The sequence below is a fragment of the Rhinoraja longicauda genome, chromosome 26 (assembly GCF_053455715.1).
Source record: "Rhinoraja longicauda isolate Sanriku21f chromosome 26, sRhiLon1.1, whole genome shotgun sequence".
NCBI lineage: Eukaryota > Metazoa > Chordata > Chondrichthyes > Rajiformes > Arhynchobatidae > Rhinoraja > Rhinoraja longicauda.
This window is the reverse complement of record NC_135978.1, coordinates 10,932,565-10,951,348: the sequence shown is the minus strand read 5'-3', so window position 1 is coordinate 10,951,348 and position 18,784 is coordinate 10,932,565. Positions and strand designations below refer to the sequence as shown.

Sequence of the window (18,784 nt, the reverse complement as noted above, 5' to 3'; positions counted from 1 at the left end):
CACTGCAACCCCTAAACTAATGAATCTGAAATGTCTGTAGCAAAGTGCAAGATCAAGAACAAGTCTGTGTCATAATAGATTTATTCACAAAATGCTGGAGTAACTCAGCAGGTCAGGCAGCATCTCGGGAGAGAAGGAATGGGTGACGTTTCGGGTCGAGACCCTTCTTCAGACTGATGTCGGGGGTGGGACAAAGGAAGGATATAGGTGGAGACAGGAAGATAGAGGGAGATCTGGGAAGGAGGAGGGGAAGGGAGGGACAGAGGAGCTATCTGAAGTTGGAGAAGTCGACGTTCATACCACCGGGCCGCAAACTGCCCAGGCGAAATATGAGGTGCTGCTCCTCCAACTTCCGGCGGGCCTCACCATGGCACTGGAGGAGGCCCATGACAGAGAGGTCAGACTGGGAATGGGAGGGGGAGTTAAAGTGCTGGGCCACCGGGAGATCAGTTGCGTTAATGCGGACCGAGCGCAGGTGTTCAGCGAAGCGATCGCCGAGCCTGCGCTTGGTTTCGCCGATATAGATAAGTTGACATCTAGAGCAGCGGATGCAATAGATGAGGTTGGAGGAGGTGCAGGTGAACCTCTGTCTCACCTGGAAAGAATGTTTGGGTCCTTTGATGGAGTTGAGGGGGGAGGTAAAGGGACAGGTGTTGCATCTCGTGCGGTTGCAAGGGAAAGTGCCCGGGGTTAGGGTGGTTTGGGTAGGAAGGGACGAGTGGACCAGGGAGTTGCGGAGGGAACGGTCTCTGCGGAACGCAGAGAGGGGAGGGGATGGGAAGATATGGCCAGTGGTGGGGTCCTGTTGTAGGTGACGGAAATGTTGGTGGATAATATGTTGGATCCGCTGGCTGGTGGGGTGGTAGGTGAGAACGAGGGGGATCCTGTCCTTGTTGCGAGTGTGGGGATGGGGAGCAAGAGCGGAGCTGCGGGATGTAGAAGAGACCCTAGTGAGAGCCTCATCTATAATGGAGGAGGGGAAGCCCCGTTTTCTGAAAAACGAGGACATCTCGGAAGCCCTAGTGTGAAACACCTCATCCCGGGCGCAGATGCGGCGTAGACGGAGGAATTGGGAGTAGGGGATAGACTTTTTGCAGGGGACCGGGTGGGAAGAAGTGTAGTCCAGATAGCTGTGCGAGTCGGTGGGCTTGTAATAAATGTCCGTCACTAGTTTTTCTCCTGTGATGGAGATGGTGAGGTCCAGAAACGGGAGGGAGATGTCAGAGATAGTCCAGGTATATTTAAGGGTCTCGACCCGAAACGTCACCCATTCCTTCTCTCCCGAGATGCTGCCTGACCTGCTGAGTTACTCCAGCATTTTGTGAATAAATCGATTTGTACCAGCATCTGCAGTTATTTTCTTATACTGTGTCATAATAGATGTTTGCTCTAATTTTAGTAGAATACACCTTGTATAGTTATAGTTATAACTATGCACAACATGGTTAGGAACACATTCAAATGTACATTTCCTTCACATGCACTGACTTAGTGGCATTCTCTTACGAACTACATCAAACGACTATTTTTGGCTTAATATCTAAATGTACTTTACACACACAACTTCTGTAGCAAGTAATTACATTTCTTTATTGTTTGTCCTGTAAGCTTAAGAACAATCCCCTAAATTTAACGTAAGTGGATATTTTGAACGTATTTTCATATTTGATATCTAATACCCTTGAAATCAGATGGAGAATATTTGATTTTTAACACAGCCTAATGATGACGTTATTGCAGGAAGTCCCTTGAGCTCTAGGCTGCAATGGGAAGTTAAGGAAATGTTGAGTGTACACCCATCTCATAGAATCATAGGAAAGTTACAGCTTAGGAAAGGCAATTTGGCCCATCATGGTACACACTCGTCTTCAACGGAACATGTACCCTGTTCCATCCAGTACTTTCTCCACAGCTTTATACATTTTTCTCCATCATACCTTTATCTATTTTTTTCTTAAAAAGCACAATAAATCTGTCTCCATCACATCCACTGGCAGTGCATTCCAGATTTCAACCATGCACTGCATTAAAATGGTATTCATTATTTTTTCCCCTTTAATTTATTCATGTAACTCCAAATCCACAATTGCTCCACCTATCCATTATCCTACTATTTAATCCGACCGGATGACGAGTTCTGAATTTTGTTGCTCCACCTATTATGTGCCACCTTATCAACAGCTTCTGAAAGCCAACGCATATCACCTCGACTTTATCATTCTCGTTGGTGCTATCTCAAAGGTTTATAAGTGATAGGATCAGAATTAGGCCATTTAGCCCATAAAAGTCTACTCCACCATTCAATCGTGGCTGATCTGTCTCTCCCTCCTAACTCCATGCTCCTGCCTTCTCCCCATAACACCTGACACCCATACTAATCAAAAATCTACCTATATCTGCCTTAAAATTATCCCATTGACTCGACCTCCACAGCCTTGGGGTCACCACATCTACCATGTCTATCAAAGTCCCTTCAAATATCCCTGGGGGACTATTAATCCTGTCCTAGATCAATAGTTCTTAAAGCATTTCTCCCACTGAATTTAAATGATTGGTCTATAAACTTAAATATATCCTTATTCCTATTTTGAACAAGGGGGTAACATTTGCTATTCCCTGGCACCACAAACTATCCAAAAATCACACAAAGGTTTAATTAGTACCCACTTGATTTCCTTCTGCACTTCAACTCAATATCCTAGGAAGCCTCCCATACTCTCTTGGACACTTACATACAATGAGTTATTTCCATTTTTCTAATAACTCTGTGCCATTTTTTTTTATGAATCTGGTTTACAATCCCATTTCCATTTAAATTTAATCGGGCATTAAATGTAAACAAAAATAACTGTGCGTTATTGTTTAGGAGGAATTGATCCAATCATCCGCGGCTTATTTGGTTCCCCGGCCAAATTGCAGACCCAAGACGCAATGATGACAGATGAGCTGAGGGAGAAGCTGGTTTTATCAGAGCATCAGATGAATCTGGACCTATCTGCCATTAACATACAGCGTTCCAGGGACCATGGGCTCCAAGGTAATAGAAGATGATTTCTGTGAAGGTGCTGACTTACTGATTCAGCTCTCTCAGCCCAATCGGTCATGAGGTGTCTATGATTATTTTGCCACTCTGTGACTTATGCAATCCATTTGTTTAAAAAAATAGATGATGTATGGCACAGGATGCTCTATTACACAGACTCGATTTGCAAATTCTGAAATCCTTAGATTGCATATTTGTTGATGCTTTTTATTTTCTTGCATTTATTATCTTTTTTATGAGGAAAAAATTAACCACCATCTCCCAACCCCAAATCCAGGTTACAATGCTTGGCGAAAGTTCTGTGGACTATCTGAACCCCATGGTCTCTTTGATCTCTCATTCATCCTCAAGAATATGGAACTTGCGTCGAATCTCCTCGAACTATATGGAACGCCAGAGAACATTGACGTGTGGGTCGGGGGAATCTCTGAACCCTTTGTGGAAGGTGGCAGGGTGGGCCCATTGTTTGGCTGCTTGATAGGACGACAGTTCAAGAACCTCCGCGATGGAGACAGGTAACAGATGCATTGAGACTCTCTTTGCAAACCTGTTGTGGAAACTGGCTCACCTGAATATATCCCATCCCAATGACTCGATCGGTTATGCAGGTCCACCACTGATTTTCCGGCTCCCTTGGTTCCAGAGCCCCAGCAGCAGGGGGGTGGGGAAATCCGACCCACCGATTGCCCGTGGAAGTCCCGATGAGGTTGAGATCAGTTACCTCACCCAGCCTAGGTGCCACATAATCAGGGTGACTTCGAGGGAGGGCGTTTTAACGTGCACTCTTTTATCCTTTTATCCGGATTAAAGGAGGTGCTGGAAAATTGCTGGAAAATTGCCACATTGCTGGAAAATCGGTGGCAATTTTATTTCACTTATCTTATTCACAATAAAGATGATCACAATACAGTGTTTTACACCATACAGGTCACTCTTTGCAGTAGGCAAAGAAAGTCTGCATGATAGAAGACACTACAGAACATTAAGAGGGAGTAGGGAGGGTGTTACTTAAAATTGGAGAATTTAATGTTCTCACCATTGGTTTGGAAGAAGGAGCTGCAGATGCTAGTTTAAACCGAAGATAGACACAAAAAGCTGGAGTAACTCAGCAGGACTGGCAGCATCTCTGGAGAGAAGGAATGGGTGACGTTTTGGGTCATGAATGGTCTCGTTCCCCCCGTTTGCGTGTGGCCTCACCCTGGCAATGGAGGAGGCCCAAGGCTGAAAGGTCATTATGGGGATATCTCTTCCTCTTTCTTCACTGTTCTTCGGCGACATAAGTCCTTGCTCGCAAGGCTTTCCCCATACCCTTTTTCTAGGAGAAAGAGGTTCCATGTTCTAATCTGTAGAAAACAAGTACATAGCAAAGCAAGATGTGAGCCAGCCATGATCTGTCTCTGCCCCCAGGGTCATCTGGCACAACTGACCCCTGCATGAACCTTTCTTTTTTTTTGCACTTTACCTTGTTCCCCCTTTTTTTTCTTTCCCCCCCCCTTTTTTGGTGCTTTCATTTTCGCCATTTTATTTATATATTTGATAGCATCGATATGGAAGTGACATTCTCAATCTCGTTTAACTTGTACAATGACAATAAGAGATATTGTATTGAATTGTATTGTATTGATGCATAGGGTTCTGCTTCAGGGCTCCTGAGTTAGCAATGGGGTTGTGCAGGTCAGTTTTCAAAACCTGATGTTTGTAGGAAAGGAGCTGTTTCTGAACCTGATGGTATTAAACTTCAGAACTCTCTATCTCCTGCCCAAGAGTGGCAGCAAGGAAAGGTGTGACCCAGATGGTGGGAATCATTGATGATCGATGCCGCCTTTTCGAGGCAGTGCCTCTGGATGCTTTTGATGGTTGGGTGAGATGTACCCATGATGGACCAGGTTGAACGCAACCCTCTCTGCAGCTTCTTGCATTCCAGTGCATTGGAAATGGTGTAGCAGGCCATTGTACATCCAGTCAGGATATATTCTCCACAGTGCCAAATTTCTTTAAACTTCCAAGAAAATGGAGATGCTGCCACACCTTCTTCATGATTACATTAATGTGCTGGGCCCAGGGCAGGTCACCCGAGATGTTAACGCCCAGCAGTTTGAAGGTGACAAATCTCTTCACCACCAACGAAAACTGGAATGAGGTCTCCTGACTTTCCCCTGAAGGCAACAATTAGTGCCTTGGTTTAGTTGAAGCCAACCAAGGCACTTGGTTGTTAAGCGGCTCCACTTAACCAGGTGTTTGTGGTCTGAATGTGGCATTTCTGCCGACTAGCTGGCCTTCAGAATGATTCAGTTAAGAACTCAGGCAACTCATTAATTACCTAAAGATATGCCGTCCTAAGATTCATAGTCGGGGAAAGATTGTCCACATTGGGGAAAGATTGTCCACATATTGAAACAAACCCTGATTTGAAAATCTTTAATACCTTTGCCATTTGTTTGTAAAAAAGGCATGTTGGAATTCCTAACATAGATCTTGTGTAGAGGCAAATTGGTACTTCTTTCCAAATAGAGAAACATAGAAACATAGAAAATAGGTGCAGGAGGAGGCCATTTGGCCCTTCGAGCCAGCACTGCCATTCATTGTGATCATGGCTGATCGTCCACAATTAATAACATGTGCCTGCCTTCTCCCCATATCCTTTGATTCCACTAGCCCCTGGAGCTCCATCTAACTCTCTCTTAAAACCATCCAGTGATTTGGCTTCCACTGCCCTCTGTGGCAGAGAATTCCTCAAATTCACAACTCTGGGTGAAAAAGTTTCTTCTCACCTCAGTTTTAAATGGCTTCCCCTTTATTCTAAGACAGTGGCCCCTGGTTCTGAACTCGCCCAACATTGGGAACATTTTACCTCAAAACCCACTGCAAGTTCCAAGGGTGTTGAAGCATTGGGTGCCCGTCAACATCTGGGATACAATGCTCCAATTCCTTGTGCAATAGGTGGATACATGGGGGAGTTTGGCTTACAGCAATCAATGGAAGACCACCAAGTTTAATTTGGTTTCTTTACAGATCAACTAGGGAAATTGGCATGTGAATGTGTTGGATCATATCATATCATATCATATCATATATATACAGCCGGAAACAGGCCTTTTCGGCCCACCAAGTCCGTGCCGCCCAGCGATCCCCGTACATTAACACTATCCTACACCCACTAGGGACAATTTAAAAAAAAACATTTTTACCCAGCCAATTAACCTACATACCTGTACGTCTTTGGAGTGTGGGAGGAAACGATCCATCTTAGTCCTGCGAGAATACTGGCTCTTCCTTGTAATTGGATACACTTTACAAAAACAACTCTTCTCCCCTTTTTGCTTCAAGCATTAAACAAGTCTGTATTTTCAACATGTGACTTTATCTCTGGGTTGCATGAGTAAGTTTGGTCAGCATTTCCTTTCCTGATTTGCGAAAGCTCGTTATTGACGCAACCTGGATAATTGCAACAAGCCAGCTCCCTGCCCATGTCATCTCAATTTATAGTATAGGAAAATAACTGCAGATGCTGGTACAAATCGAAGGTATCACAAAATGCTGGAGTAACTCAGTGGGTCAGGCAGTATCTCAGGAGAGAAGGAATGGGTGGCGTTTCGGGTCGAGACCCTTCTTCAGTCTGATGTCAGGGGAGGGGGCGGGGCAAAGACAGGGTGTAGTTGGAGACAGGAAGACAGTGGGAGAACTGGGGAGGGGGAGGGGAAAGAGAGGGACAGAGGAGCTATATGAAGTTAGAGAAATCAATGTTCATACCGCTGGGGTGTAAGCTGCCCAAGCGAAATATGAGATGCTGTTCCTCCAATTTGCAGTGGTCCTCACTATGACAATGGAGGAGACCCATGACAGAAAGGTCAGACTGGGAGTGGGAGGGGAAGTTGAAGTGCTGTGCCACCGGGAGATCATCATTGTTTATTTGGTTAAGTATCATCATTGTTTATTTGTAGCAGCTTGCAGTCTGTAATGATAATAGAAACAGGAGCCACTTGTCTTCCCCATATAATCCTGATGATTCTAGGCTTTCTAATTTACATTTGTTGCCCATATCTATACAGTGCAGTGCTCCTATGGCATTCTGTAATGTTTTCCACTGAAAACATCTTTCATCAGCTAGATTTTGACTTGTTGACTCCACTGAACCAACCTCTAGGGCTATGAAAGGACAGCTGTAGACATGCAACCACAGGAGGAGGACTCCTAGATCTTAGACAATAGACAATAGACAATAGGTGCAGGAGGAGGCCATTCGGCCCTTCGAGCGAGCACCGCCATTCAATGTGATCAAGGCTGATCAATCTCCCCATACCCCCTGCCTTCTCCCCATACCCCCTATCCTTAAGAGCTCTATCTAGCTCTCTCTTGAATGCATTCAGAGAATTGGCCTCCACTGCCTTCTGAGGCAGAGAATTCCACAGATTCACAACTCTCTGACTGAAAAAGTTTTTCCTCATCTCAGTTCTAAATGGCCTACCCCTTATTCTTAAACTGTGGCCCCTTGTTCTGGACTCCCCCAACATTGGGAACATGTTTCCTGCCTCTAACATGTCCAACCCCTTAATAATCTTATACGTTTCGATAAGGTCTCCTCTCATCTTGGTCTAGCGTTGTGAATCATTTGCTCTGTTTCATATAGGTTTTCTTACAGCTCTGTTCTAATCTTTTTATCTTGGTGTGGTGGATTCAAATCAACAGCCCTCTATTTTATTCCAATGAACTACTTGATTTGTTATGTGTCGCTTGGCTCTCTTTCGTGCTAATGGATCACCACCAATCCAGTAAATCTTTTGCGGCTAGTTTCTAGAACTACTTTCCTCCCTAACCTTTGACCACCTCCACCATTTGTGTGCACCTTTTTCAAAGATCAAGGTGGATCTCTGCCAACTGCACTCCTTTTCGGTTTCCTGCCTCAATCAATGAGGCAGGTTCTAGGGCTGTCTTGCCAACAGCATGTCACTAACTATCAACTCTTGGCTGCTCCCTCACCATTTTTCTGGAAGCTGATCCACTAAAACATGATCCAATAATCTGAGTTGACTTATGTAAGCTTTAGAGTTGAGAAGAATGTGATGTGGCCTCATTGAAGCATACACAATTTTCACAGAGACTGTGTGGGAACAGAGAAGATGTTTACTGTGACCGCACCATCTAGAATTATGGGTCACACTTACAAAGCAAGAATGGGCCAGATGAAGAGAAATGTCTTCACTCAAAGGGCCATGAATCATTGGTATTCTCTACTTTGGGCGAGTATCAATCATCAATTGCACTCAAAAGCTCGAATCAATTGATTTCTGAATTTAAGACAACTCAAGAATATGGGGAGAGGATGGGAAAGAATTGAACTAGAAAGTCAGCCATGTTATTACTGAATGATAGTGCAGGCTCAGAAAGATCAAAATACCTCCTCCTGTTCCCTTCTAAATTATTAAAACCTTCCAAGACTATAAACTCTGCATCTCGATTATTTATGAGTAAACTCGGAAGAACATTGGTGAGGCGAGCAACATCCCCTCCATTGTTGAACATCACATTGTACACCACTACCAATTACCCATTATTAACATCACCAGAATTAATATCTAATTCCACCTCTGGAAGTTGTCCCCACCATGTTTATCATATGATATTTGCGCCACAGGTCAATATTGCTCCAGCCCCTGCAGAAGATGTCAGTAATGCATCCAGAAATTTGTTGACCTGAGGAAAACTTCAACTGTGGTCCCATTCCTGGCCCTTTTAAGTCTGAAAGTTGTGGGCCATGTGTCAGTATTGAGGAGCTGCTTTAAACAATTTCACCAAAAAAAATCAGTCCCAAGCATCAGGATAGGTTCAGGACCATAACCCCAGTAAACCATAACCCCAGTAATTGGCATAATTTCACCTTTTTGAAAAGTATTAACAAATGCATGGGAACCAATATTAAAAACTCAATGTGCTGGAAATAGTCAACATGTCAAGCAGCGTTTATGGAGTTAACATTTCAGATCGATAATCCTTCACCATTGATAGATTAAATAATGACATTGATTTTTATGAATTGTCTTTGACCCGAAATGCTAACTCTGTACCTCTCCCCACAGATGCTGCCTGACCTGTTGGGCATTTCAAGCATTCTCTATTTTTATTTCAAACCCCAGCATTTGCAGCTTTGTTTTGTTTTTCCACATGTGCACTGATCCTAATTTAGATCAGCCTGAGAAGTGGAGAATGTGAAATGATTCGGAGATTCCTTCGTCCCGTCCCTTATGTCACATGTAGTTGAAAGGCCAACCCTGATGAAGCCAAGCCCCAGCAAAGCCAGGTATCAGTTACTTGTTATCCCGGCACATTCCAGAAAACCTGTCGCACAATGGCTCAGCTATTTCAAGGTCCGACGTATGTGTGGACATTTGGAATATTTTAACCGTAGAAATTTCTTTTAAGTACATATAACACAATATATTTATTTTTAGTCCACATAAATGCCATTTTGTGTCCATGCACCAGAATGGAGAAGACCAGTTCTCAATATTATCCTTAACTTAAGAAAGACAAACAGTAATGTCTCAGAAGTCTTGCACGTGTGAATTACATAGGTTGGTTCATTATTTAGGGAGGCACAGTAGACAGAGCTCCACTAAGCCAAATATCAGCTGCATTGGGATCCATAAGGGATGAATGTTGGCCCAAATATTCTCACTCTTCCTAATATCGGTCTCGGTATTTCTTTTGTTTTCTAGGTTCTGGTGGCAAAACAAAGGGGTTTTTACAGCTAAGCAACAGCAGGCTCTTCAACAGGTCTCGTTCTCTGCCTTCATCTGTGATAATACCAGGATTGAAAATCTTCCTAGGGACGTGCTTACATTCAGACTATACCCGGAAGCTTTTGTCAGGTGTGATCACATACCACGGGTAGACTTGAGTGCCTGGAGAGAAATGGTTAACGGTATGTCGCTAGTAAACCTTCAGTAAGTTCAGATGTTTGGTTTGAATCTGGTAGTGGAACCTCGTGTTCACCCTATTTACGCCCGACACATAAATTTAAAAAAACATATTAAAAAATAAATAAGTAAATATAAAGGTAGAAATAAACCCTCTTTATGCCCCCAGACATTAGACAGTGCGCATGCATTGTGTCTGGCGCTCATTGATAGATTTGGCAGAGTTTATTCTGTCAAGTTTACAATGCCACTGGACTCTATGTGGAGACCTATGGCAGGGCTCTATGTTGTGTTCATTTGCGGTGTTTCACTGCAAAATTGTTCCTCGCCAGTTCAGACTCAGCGTTGAAATCTGATGAGGCTTTCGGTTTTATCTCTCTTTCCTCCTATAAACACTCCTTTAAATCAACTTCTTTGACCAACCATTTGCCTAGCCGTCCAATTATTTCCTTTGCTAATCTTCTGTCTTTCACTTTGTTAAACTCACTTGTTCAACGTCAATATTTACACTTAACTTTTCTGAAGTGTTCTTTCTTACATTTAGAACATTCAGTCCTTTCCAGATTACTTTTCAAAACTTTAATTTAAGTGATTGATATGTAACTGAAATACTTTAAACTACTGTTCAATTTTATACTTCAGATGATTCGAACAACAATGCTGACAAAATCAGTTAAATGGATTAGGTTCTCAGATATGATCTAGCTAAGTACTGTGAAAAAAAACAGGATCCGCATTTTAATCTACTTTATAAATTATCAGTAGTATTTAACTTTATTCCTGTTCCTTTTCACTCTGTATGTAAACATCTTCTCAAGTATGAGGTAATCTGTCTTTACTTGTCTTCTTTATATCTCTGCCTTCTTAGGCAGCTCCATGGGATTAAGGATATATTACTTCCACTTTATTCTCTGTATTTCTCAGTGCCCAATGAATACATTTTGTGACCTGCAGTCTGTGGTGCAGCAAATGTGTAACAGAGTGAGTTGGAGATAATTTTGGAGATGGCGTAATGTTCAACCATCTATGTCGGGTGCCTATGTGCTCAGGGTGAAAGGTTGAAGTTCTCAGAGCCACCAAGATAGACTCTTCTCCACTTTAAATAGCCACGGGTCAATATCACAGTCAGTGATAATATCACAGTTTTTCCAAGGAAGTTATGGGATTATACTTCAGTAATTTCTTCGATCCACTTCATAATCTCGCAGATGTCTGTTTTGGGAGTCTGGCGTCAGTCATACAAATAAGATGGCCTGTCCAAGAGACCCAGCCGAGTGTAATTAAGCCTCAGGGACACAACCCTTTGCTCACATGGCTTGCCAGTAGATTTGTAAGATTTTGCTGAGGCAGTGAAGAAGGGTCTCGACCCGAAACGTCACCCATTCCTTCTCTCCCGAGATGCTGCCTGACCTGCTGAGTTACTCCAGCATTTTGTGAATAAATCGATCTGTACCAGCATCTGCAGTTATTTTCTTATACTCAGTGATTCTTCCAGTGCTTTGAAGTATCTGGTGTGTTTTATGTCTCAGAAACATAGAGGAAGGCACAGCTGCCCTGCAGCTCGGGAGACTTCTGTTTGGTTTGAGACTGGGTTTGAGACAGTTCTGTTGGGTCTTCTCAAGTAGCTCATGGTTGTATTAAGGCACTGTGAGGCAATTGTGGAATTCATCATCAGTGGCTGCCTTTGCACTGACAGCCACCTACACTTATGTTCCAAAATCACCTACATCTAAACTGGAAAAAACCAACTATTTCATTTCAGTCAGTCCTATTAATAGCCAAAGGAAAGAGTTCCTCTTAAATATTCAACAGCAGTTCAGATTATATTGATGAGGTCAGTGCTTATAATTTGACAAATGCTTGTTCAGCTATTCCTTGTAACTCTAAACCTGTCTTTAATAACAGCTTCTGTTTCTTTTCTTTACAGGGACCTCTTGTGGGGACATCCCTATGGTCTCTCATGCCCATTTTTCAGTCTGTGAATCCTTTGTCACATACACCTGCCGATCTGGATTCAAACTGGTGGGAAGAGTCACAATAAAATGCCTGAGAAATGGCCTGTGGAATTCTGCACCACCTACTTGTGCTGGTAAGAACAAAAACCCATTGGGGAATAAAATATATTTAATCTTGCATTGTGCAATAAAGTCTCTGTTACATCACGATAAAAGTTGTTTCTTTAGCACGCACCAAATCTGATGGGCGTAACCACTGTCAAATTTTAAAAAACATTTTCAGAACTTCCTGGAAACTTGGACAAAATACAAAAAGAAGATGGAAATGAACTTGGCTCAGCAGAATTGGACACGGTTACAGACTTTGTTGACGGTTCAGGAGATCGTCATTGGGCTGCAGTCTAACGCCAAATATATTCAACCTGACAGAAATGAAATAAAGGAGGTGGAAACTGGATTAAGGCTCAGGGTTTCTTGGATGAAGATGAAATTTATCACTCGTGATTGCAAATAAGAGCACAGCCACTTTGTGCATTCTGCTGAGATGCGGGAAAAGTACGTGGCTAGAAAGACAGGAACTTCCCACACTCTACCTGTAGTAGGTTGATCATTAGCAGTGCACTCAGTCACCAGTTCAAGATCTTTTGATTCCAGACCTGGTATTTTATGTTCATTTGATCCAGTGATATGAGTAACACTGACAAGGCAGCAAATATTGTGCATGGTAGTTGCTGGGAGAAGATAGTTGGGCTTTCTGGAACCTCTGCCAACTACGGTGCGCTACCAATCACCCAATCATAAGTTTGGTTACTCTCATGATTTTCAACCAGGGTTATTGAAGAGATTGTTCACGCCAGCGTGCTGTATGATTAAATGGGAGATTGGAGTTGTGGTGATCTCAAGGTAATGCTGCTGATAGCTTTCCGGGACATGTTGGTTGCCTGTTCCCAGGAATTTCACTACAAAGACTGTTCTTCCCATCCTAATACTCCAACACTTGCAGAGAGTTGATTCCAAACATTTAGAGTGCCCAGTACAGAGTGCTGTATAAAATATCTTCTCTGAAGGTGGTTACCTCCTCTATGAAATTAACCCCTGAACTCAACAAGAACACTTTAAACAAGATGATGCGACTCATGAGGCATCAAACTCAGTTAGAGCAGGATAGATGATCTGAAGCTAAGCACGTCACGGAATAACCATAAATGCAGCATTTTCAGTTGTTTCTATGTTGATGATACATCAAACTGAAGCGACATCATTCTAATTAAAACTGAGCTCTGTTCTCGTGTCTCCTATCCCGTGTTCCCTCCTCCATCAATGAAACACCTGCTGTTTGTGAGAACTGGCTCAACGAGACTTGCCTGCCTCATTTGCCCTCATAGTAATGACACCAGTTCAATGACATGCAGTCTGCTGTTGTCTAATGCATGTAATCGTATTTGTAATTTGATTAATTAATCTACTGTTACTCTGCATTAAAGTTGTTCCAAGCTAATGCTCTGCCTTTTTAACTATCCCAATAAAATTCTAATGTGATTATCTCTGCTTGTCAACGCTAAAAATTGAAGCAGCATTAAACAATATTGAACGATGGAGTGGGAGTGCTGTTCCTGGCAGTGACGACTTGCCCTCATTCTGATAGCAAAGGTAGCATACTCCCTTTCAGTCCTTTCTTCATTTCACAAATTGTAAGGTGCCACACCTTACAATTTCCCAAAAGGGTTTTGGCACCATGTAAAGCATTCAATTAAATGAACATTAGTTGCAATGATTCTGGATTGCTTCACATGCTGACTTGATGCAGTGTTTAATGAGAAGCTTGTTTAATGGAAGTTAAAGCTATTGTTTTTGTTTTTTTAAGAAGTCAAGTCAAGTCAATTTTATTTGTATAGCACATTTAAACACAACCCACGTTGACCAAAGTGCTGTACATCAGTTCAGGTACTAATAAACGAACATACAATGGCACACAAACATAACAGCACATACATAAACAGTTCACAGCGCCCCCTCAGAGGGCCTCAAACGCTAGGGAGTAGAAATAGGTTTTGAGCCTGGACTTAAAGGAGTCGATGGAGGGGGCAGTTCTGATGGGGAGAGGGATGCTGTTCCACAGTCTCGGAGCTGCAACCGCAAAAGCGCGGTCACCCCTGAGCTTAAGCCTAGACCGCGGGATAGTGAGTAGCCCCATATCGGCCGACCTGAGGGACCTGGAGATAGAGAGGTGGGATAGAAGATTTTTGATATGGGGGGCAAGCCCATTTAGGGCTTTATATGTGATTAGGAGGAGCTTGAAATTGATTCTGTACCTTACTGGGAGCCAGTGGAGAGAGGCCAGAATCAGGGTGATGTGGTCCCTTTTACGGGTACGCGTCAGGAGTCTCGCTGCGGCGTTTTGGACCAATTGTAGGCGGGACAGGGATGATTGACTGATCCCAGTGTATAGGGAGTTGCAGTAGTCTAAGCGGGAGGAAATGAATGCATGAATGATTTTTTCAGTGTCGTCAGATTTGAGGAATGGTTTGATTTTCGCTATGGTACGAAGCTGGAAGAAGCTGGCCTTTACCACAGCGTTGACTTGCCTGTCAAATTTTAATGCCGAGTCAAATATCACGCCCAGGTTTTTGACGTGCGGTTTGACCAGGGGGGGATAGGCTTCCAAGGCTGCCTGTTATCGTTTTGATGGAGTCGGGAGGGCCGAATAGGATGACCGCAGACTTGCTCTCGTTTAGTTGAAAGAAGTTCTGTGCCATCCAACATTTTATGTCCTCAAGGCAGTGCATGAGGCTGATTAAATTTGACCGGTTGTTGGGTTTCAGGGGGAGATAAAGTTGTGTGTCATCCGCATAGCAGTGGAAAGAAATGCTGTGCCTTTGAATGATTTGGCCGAGGGGGAGCATGTATAGAGAGAAGAGAATGGGGCCTAGGATGGAGCCTTGTGGAACCCCGCAGGAGAGGCTAGCTGGGGAAGAGGAATAATTGCCTATGTTTATGGAGAAACTCCTATTTTTGAGGTAGGAAATTAACCAACTCAGGGCAGTGCCATCAACGCCAGCCCCGTACCGGAGACGGTCAATAAGGATGGTGTGATCCACTGTATCAAACGCTGCGCTGAGGTCGAGAAGGAGCAAGATAGCACAGTCGCCGGTGTCGATGGCGAGAAGCAGGTCGTTGTGTACCTTCAACAAGGCAGACTCTGTGCTGTGGTGGGCCCTGAAACCTGACTGGAAACCTTCCAGTATTGTATTTTGGTGTAGGTAAGGCAGTAATTGATTTAGAATTGCCTTTTCAAGGACTTTTGACAGGAATGGCAGTTTGGAAATGGGCCTGTAGTTGTTAGGTAAGGTGGGGTCTAAGTTAGGTTTTTTCAGGAGGGGCTGGACCACCGCGTGCTTGAAACAGGTTGGAACAGTGCCAGTGGCCAGAGAACTGTTGATGATAGAGAGGATGCTGGGACCGGCTATTACAATGACATCCTTCAGAAGGGCAGTGGGGACAGCGTCAAGGGGGCAGGTTGCAGGTTTCATGGTGGAGACAAGCTTTGCAAGGGAGGATAAAGTGATGGGTTGGAAACAGTCCAATTTAGATGAACAGACCAGTGAGACAGCTAGGTCACTGGTGGGAGGGGAAATATTCATTCTAATGTTCTCAACTTTGCCGGTGAAAAATTTAGAGATTTCTTCGCACTTAGCAGGGGACCCAACTAATCTGATACTGGGGGCGGGACATATGACAGAGGTAATAGTGCTAAATAGGATCTTGGAATTTTGAGAGTTTTTGGAGATAAGGTCAGAAAAGTATTGTGCTCTCTCAGACTTTACTGTTTCCTGGTATTTGAGAAGATTGTTTCTCAGAATTTCGAAGGAAATTTGAAGCTTATCAGATTTCCACCTCCGTTCTGATTTTCGGCACTCCCTTCTTAGGGCTTTGGTGGTGTCATTGAGCCAAGGCTGACCTTTGGGTTTAGGCTTTTTCATTTTAAGAGGAGCAACAGAATCCAGGATGGAAGAGCAAGTGGTATTAAATAAAGAGATGAGATCCTCAGTGCTGAGATGGGGGGGAGAAACCTCAATAGTGCAGATGTTGGGGGAAGCTATGAGAGCCTCGGAGAACTTACTGGCAGTCAATGAGTTTATGTAGTGGGAGTAACGAACAGGGAGATGAGATTTGGCGGGAGAGAAAGGCAGAGATGCAAGAAAGTCCAACCAAGCAGAAAGAGCACTGCACAATTAGTAAGAAAAATGCTTTCATTGTCTTGGATTTAATGATGCTAAAGTATTGTAAAATTCGAAATTCAAAAACTACTTGAATTTTTTGGAAATTGTCTGAGTATATCACTTCAATGTTCTGAATTTTAGTTTTATTTATTACTAATGTTAAATGGTCAGTTTCGTGAGCAATAAATCATTCAATATCTAGAATCATGCTTAACAGAACCAACAATTATCCTTTATTCCAGAATAATACCACCCAATCAATTGTATCTCAATCATCAGTGAATGATGGAAGCTATTATCAGAGCTGCTGTCAGGTCGCACTTCCTCACAAAATGTCTGCTAATCGATGCTCATTTTAGGTTTCACCCAAATCTCTTGGCTCCAGATATTGTCACAGCCTTAGTCCAAACATGGACCAAAGAGCTGAATTCCTAAGATGTGATGAGAGTGATTGCACTTGACGCCGATGTAACATTCAGTCTTGCCTGGTGTGAAGATGGCCTGATGAAATTGGGGTCAATGGGCATCATAGAGAAAACACTCCGATGTTCGGAGTCAAACCTCACACTAACGGAGTTCCCTCCATTAGGAAGGCAGTCATCCTAGCCTCACGAGTTCCTCGTTGCAGTGAATTTAGGCCCAACTACCTTCAGCTGCTTCATCTTAAGGACAGATGTGAAGATGTTCATTGATGATTGCATAATATTCAATTCCATTTACAAATCTTGGCAAATGAAGCTCCCTCTGCCTGCATGCAGCAAGAGCAAAACAACATTCAGACAGAGGTTGGTAGTGGAAAGTAACAGAAGAGTTAGGCAATAACATTTCCAACAAGAGAGCGTCCAAAAACCAATCCTTGGCATTGAATTACATTACTACCTAACCATGGAAAGGCCAAGATAGAGGGGATGAGGAGAGGATGTTTCCAGTAGTGGGAGAGTAAAGGACCAGAGGCCAGAATAAAATGATGTACCTTTACATTGGACATGAGAAGGAATTATTTCAGCCAGAGGGTGGTGAATCTGTGGAATCGATTGGCACAGACAGACTTGAAGGCCGTCATTGGGTATTTTTAAAGCGGAAATTGATACGCTTGTGATTAATTAAGGCGTCAAGAGTTATGGGGAGAAGGCAGGAGAATGGGGTTGAGAGGGAAAAATAGATCAGCCATGATTGAATCGCAGAGCAGACTCAATGGGCTGAATGGCATAATTCTGTTCCGACATCTTATGGTCTAAAAGTCTACTATATCTTCCCCCCCCCCCCCCCCCTTCTCCATTAATATCTGGGAGTCACTGTAAACCAAAAATTCAACTGCACCAGCCTCACAAACACTTTGGCTACAAGAGCAGGTCGGAAGCTATGTATCCTATGTTCAGTCACTTCGCTGGTGATACACCAGGCTTTTCATCATCTCTGAGGCCTACTTATGCATGCAGCATAGGTCACTAGGTTAATTCCCGGAATGGCGGGACTGTCGTATGTTGAAAGGCTGGAGCAATTAGGCTTGTATACACTGGAATTTAGAAGGATGAGGGGGGATCTTATTGAAACATATAAGATAATTAGGGGATTGGACACATTAGAGGCAGGAAACATGTTCCCAATGTTGGGGAAGTCCAGAACAAGGGGCCACAGTTTAAGAATAAGGGGTAGGCCATTTAGAACGGAGATGAGGAAGAACTTTTTCAGTCAGAGAGTGGTGAAGGTGTGGAATTCTCTGCCTCAGAAGGCAGTGGAGGCCAGTTCGTTGGATGCTTTCAAGAGAGAGCTGGATAGAGCTCTTAAGGATAGCGGAGTGAGGGGGTATGGGGAGAAGGCAGGAACGGGGTACTGATTGAGAGTGATCAGCCATGATCGCATTGAATGGCGGTGCTGGCTCGAAGGGCTGAATGGCCTACTCCTGCACCTATTGTCTATTGTCTATTGTCTATTGCCAGAATCTTCTCCTATTGCCAGGATGAGTGCCCTACCTGCATGCTCCAGCGACAATGTTTGGGACAAAGCAGCTCAGTTAAGTGTTTATGCCATTCTCTATCCAAAACCCTTCCTTCCCTTAAAATGAGCAAAAACATCATCAGGTGGGGTTGGATGTAATTGGGCTGGTTGTGGGATATTATCCTCCAAATCTGATCAGAGACATAGGGAATGAACACTGGAGCTGAAGTTGCTGTTAGTTAGTAATGTATTAATTTCACATCCACGCAAAGTATCATATTTCATTTACCCCTTGTTGGGGCTGCAGGGTGCATCATCTACAAAATGCTATGCAGTTATTTGCCCTGGCTACTCTGAAAGCACCTCTCAAACCTGCAACCTCTACCATTAAACCCTTGACTTCACCCTTAGCCTTAATCTAACCCTTAACCCCTGACCCTCATCCTTCTCCACACCAACAGTCTCATTCAGTGGTATTTATTCACAAAATGCTGGAGTAACTCAGCTGGTCAGGCAGCATCTCAGGAGAGAAGGAATGGGTGACGTTTCGGGTCGAGACCCTTCTTCAGACTCATTCTGTGGGAACTTTTCAAAGTCAAACCATTCATACGATCAGTGAAGACAGCATTTTTATTGGGTTAATTCTACAACAGAATTACATTGCATCTCAGAAGCATAATCAGATGTGAATTAATTTGTTCATTCTTGATTCAG

The 18,784-nt window shown here is 43.4% G+C and overlaps 1 protein-coding gene across 3 annotated transcripts in view; it reads left to right on the top strand.

Moving 5' to 3' along the window:
• Positions 1-13,426, top strand: part of LOC144606482 (eosinophil peroxidase-like) — a 41,867-nt gene extending 28,441 nt beyond the window's left edge. For 2 of the 3 annotated variants that reach the window (XM_078422645.1, XM_078422643.1), the window contains 5 exons: positions 2,867-3,037; positions 3,321-3,558; positions 9,757-9,962; positions 11,885-12,046; positions 12,196-13,426. In XM_078422645.1, the coding sequence (XP_078278771.1) occupies positions 2,867-3,037; positions 3,321-3,558; positions 9,757-9,962; positions 11,885-12,046; positions 12,196-12,317 (899 nt within the window). In that variant the 3' untranslated portion in view covers positions 12,318-13,426. Of the gene's footprint in view, positions 1-2,866; positions 3,038-3,320; positions 3,559-9,756; positions 9,985-11,884; positions 12,047-12,195 lie in introns of all 3 variants that reach the window. The other variant, XR_013548954.1, reaches the window with a different exon arrangement.
• The last annotated feature ends 5,358 nt before the right edge of the window (positions 13,427-18,784 follow it).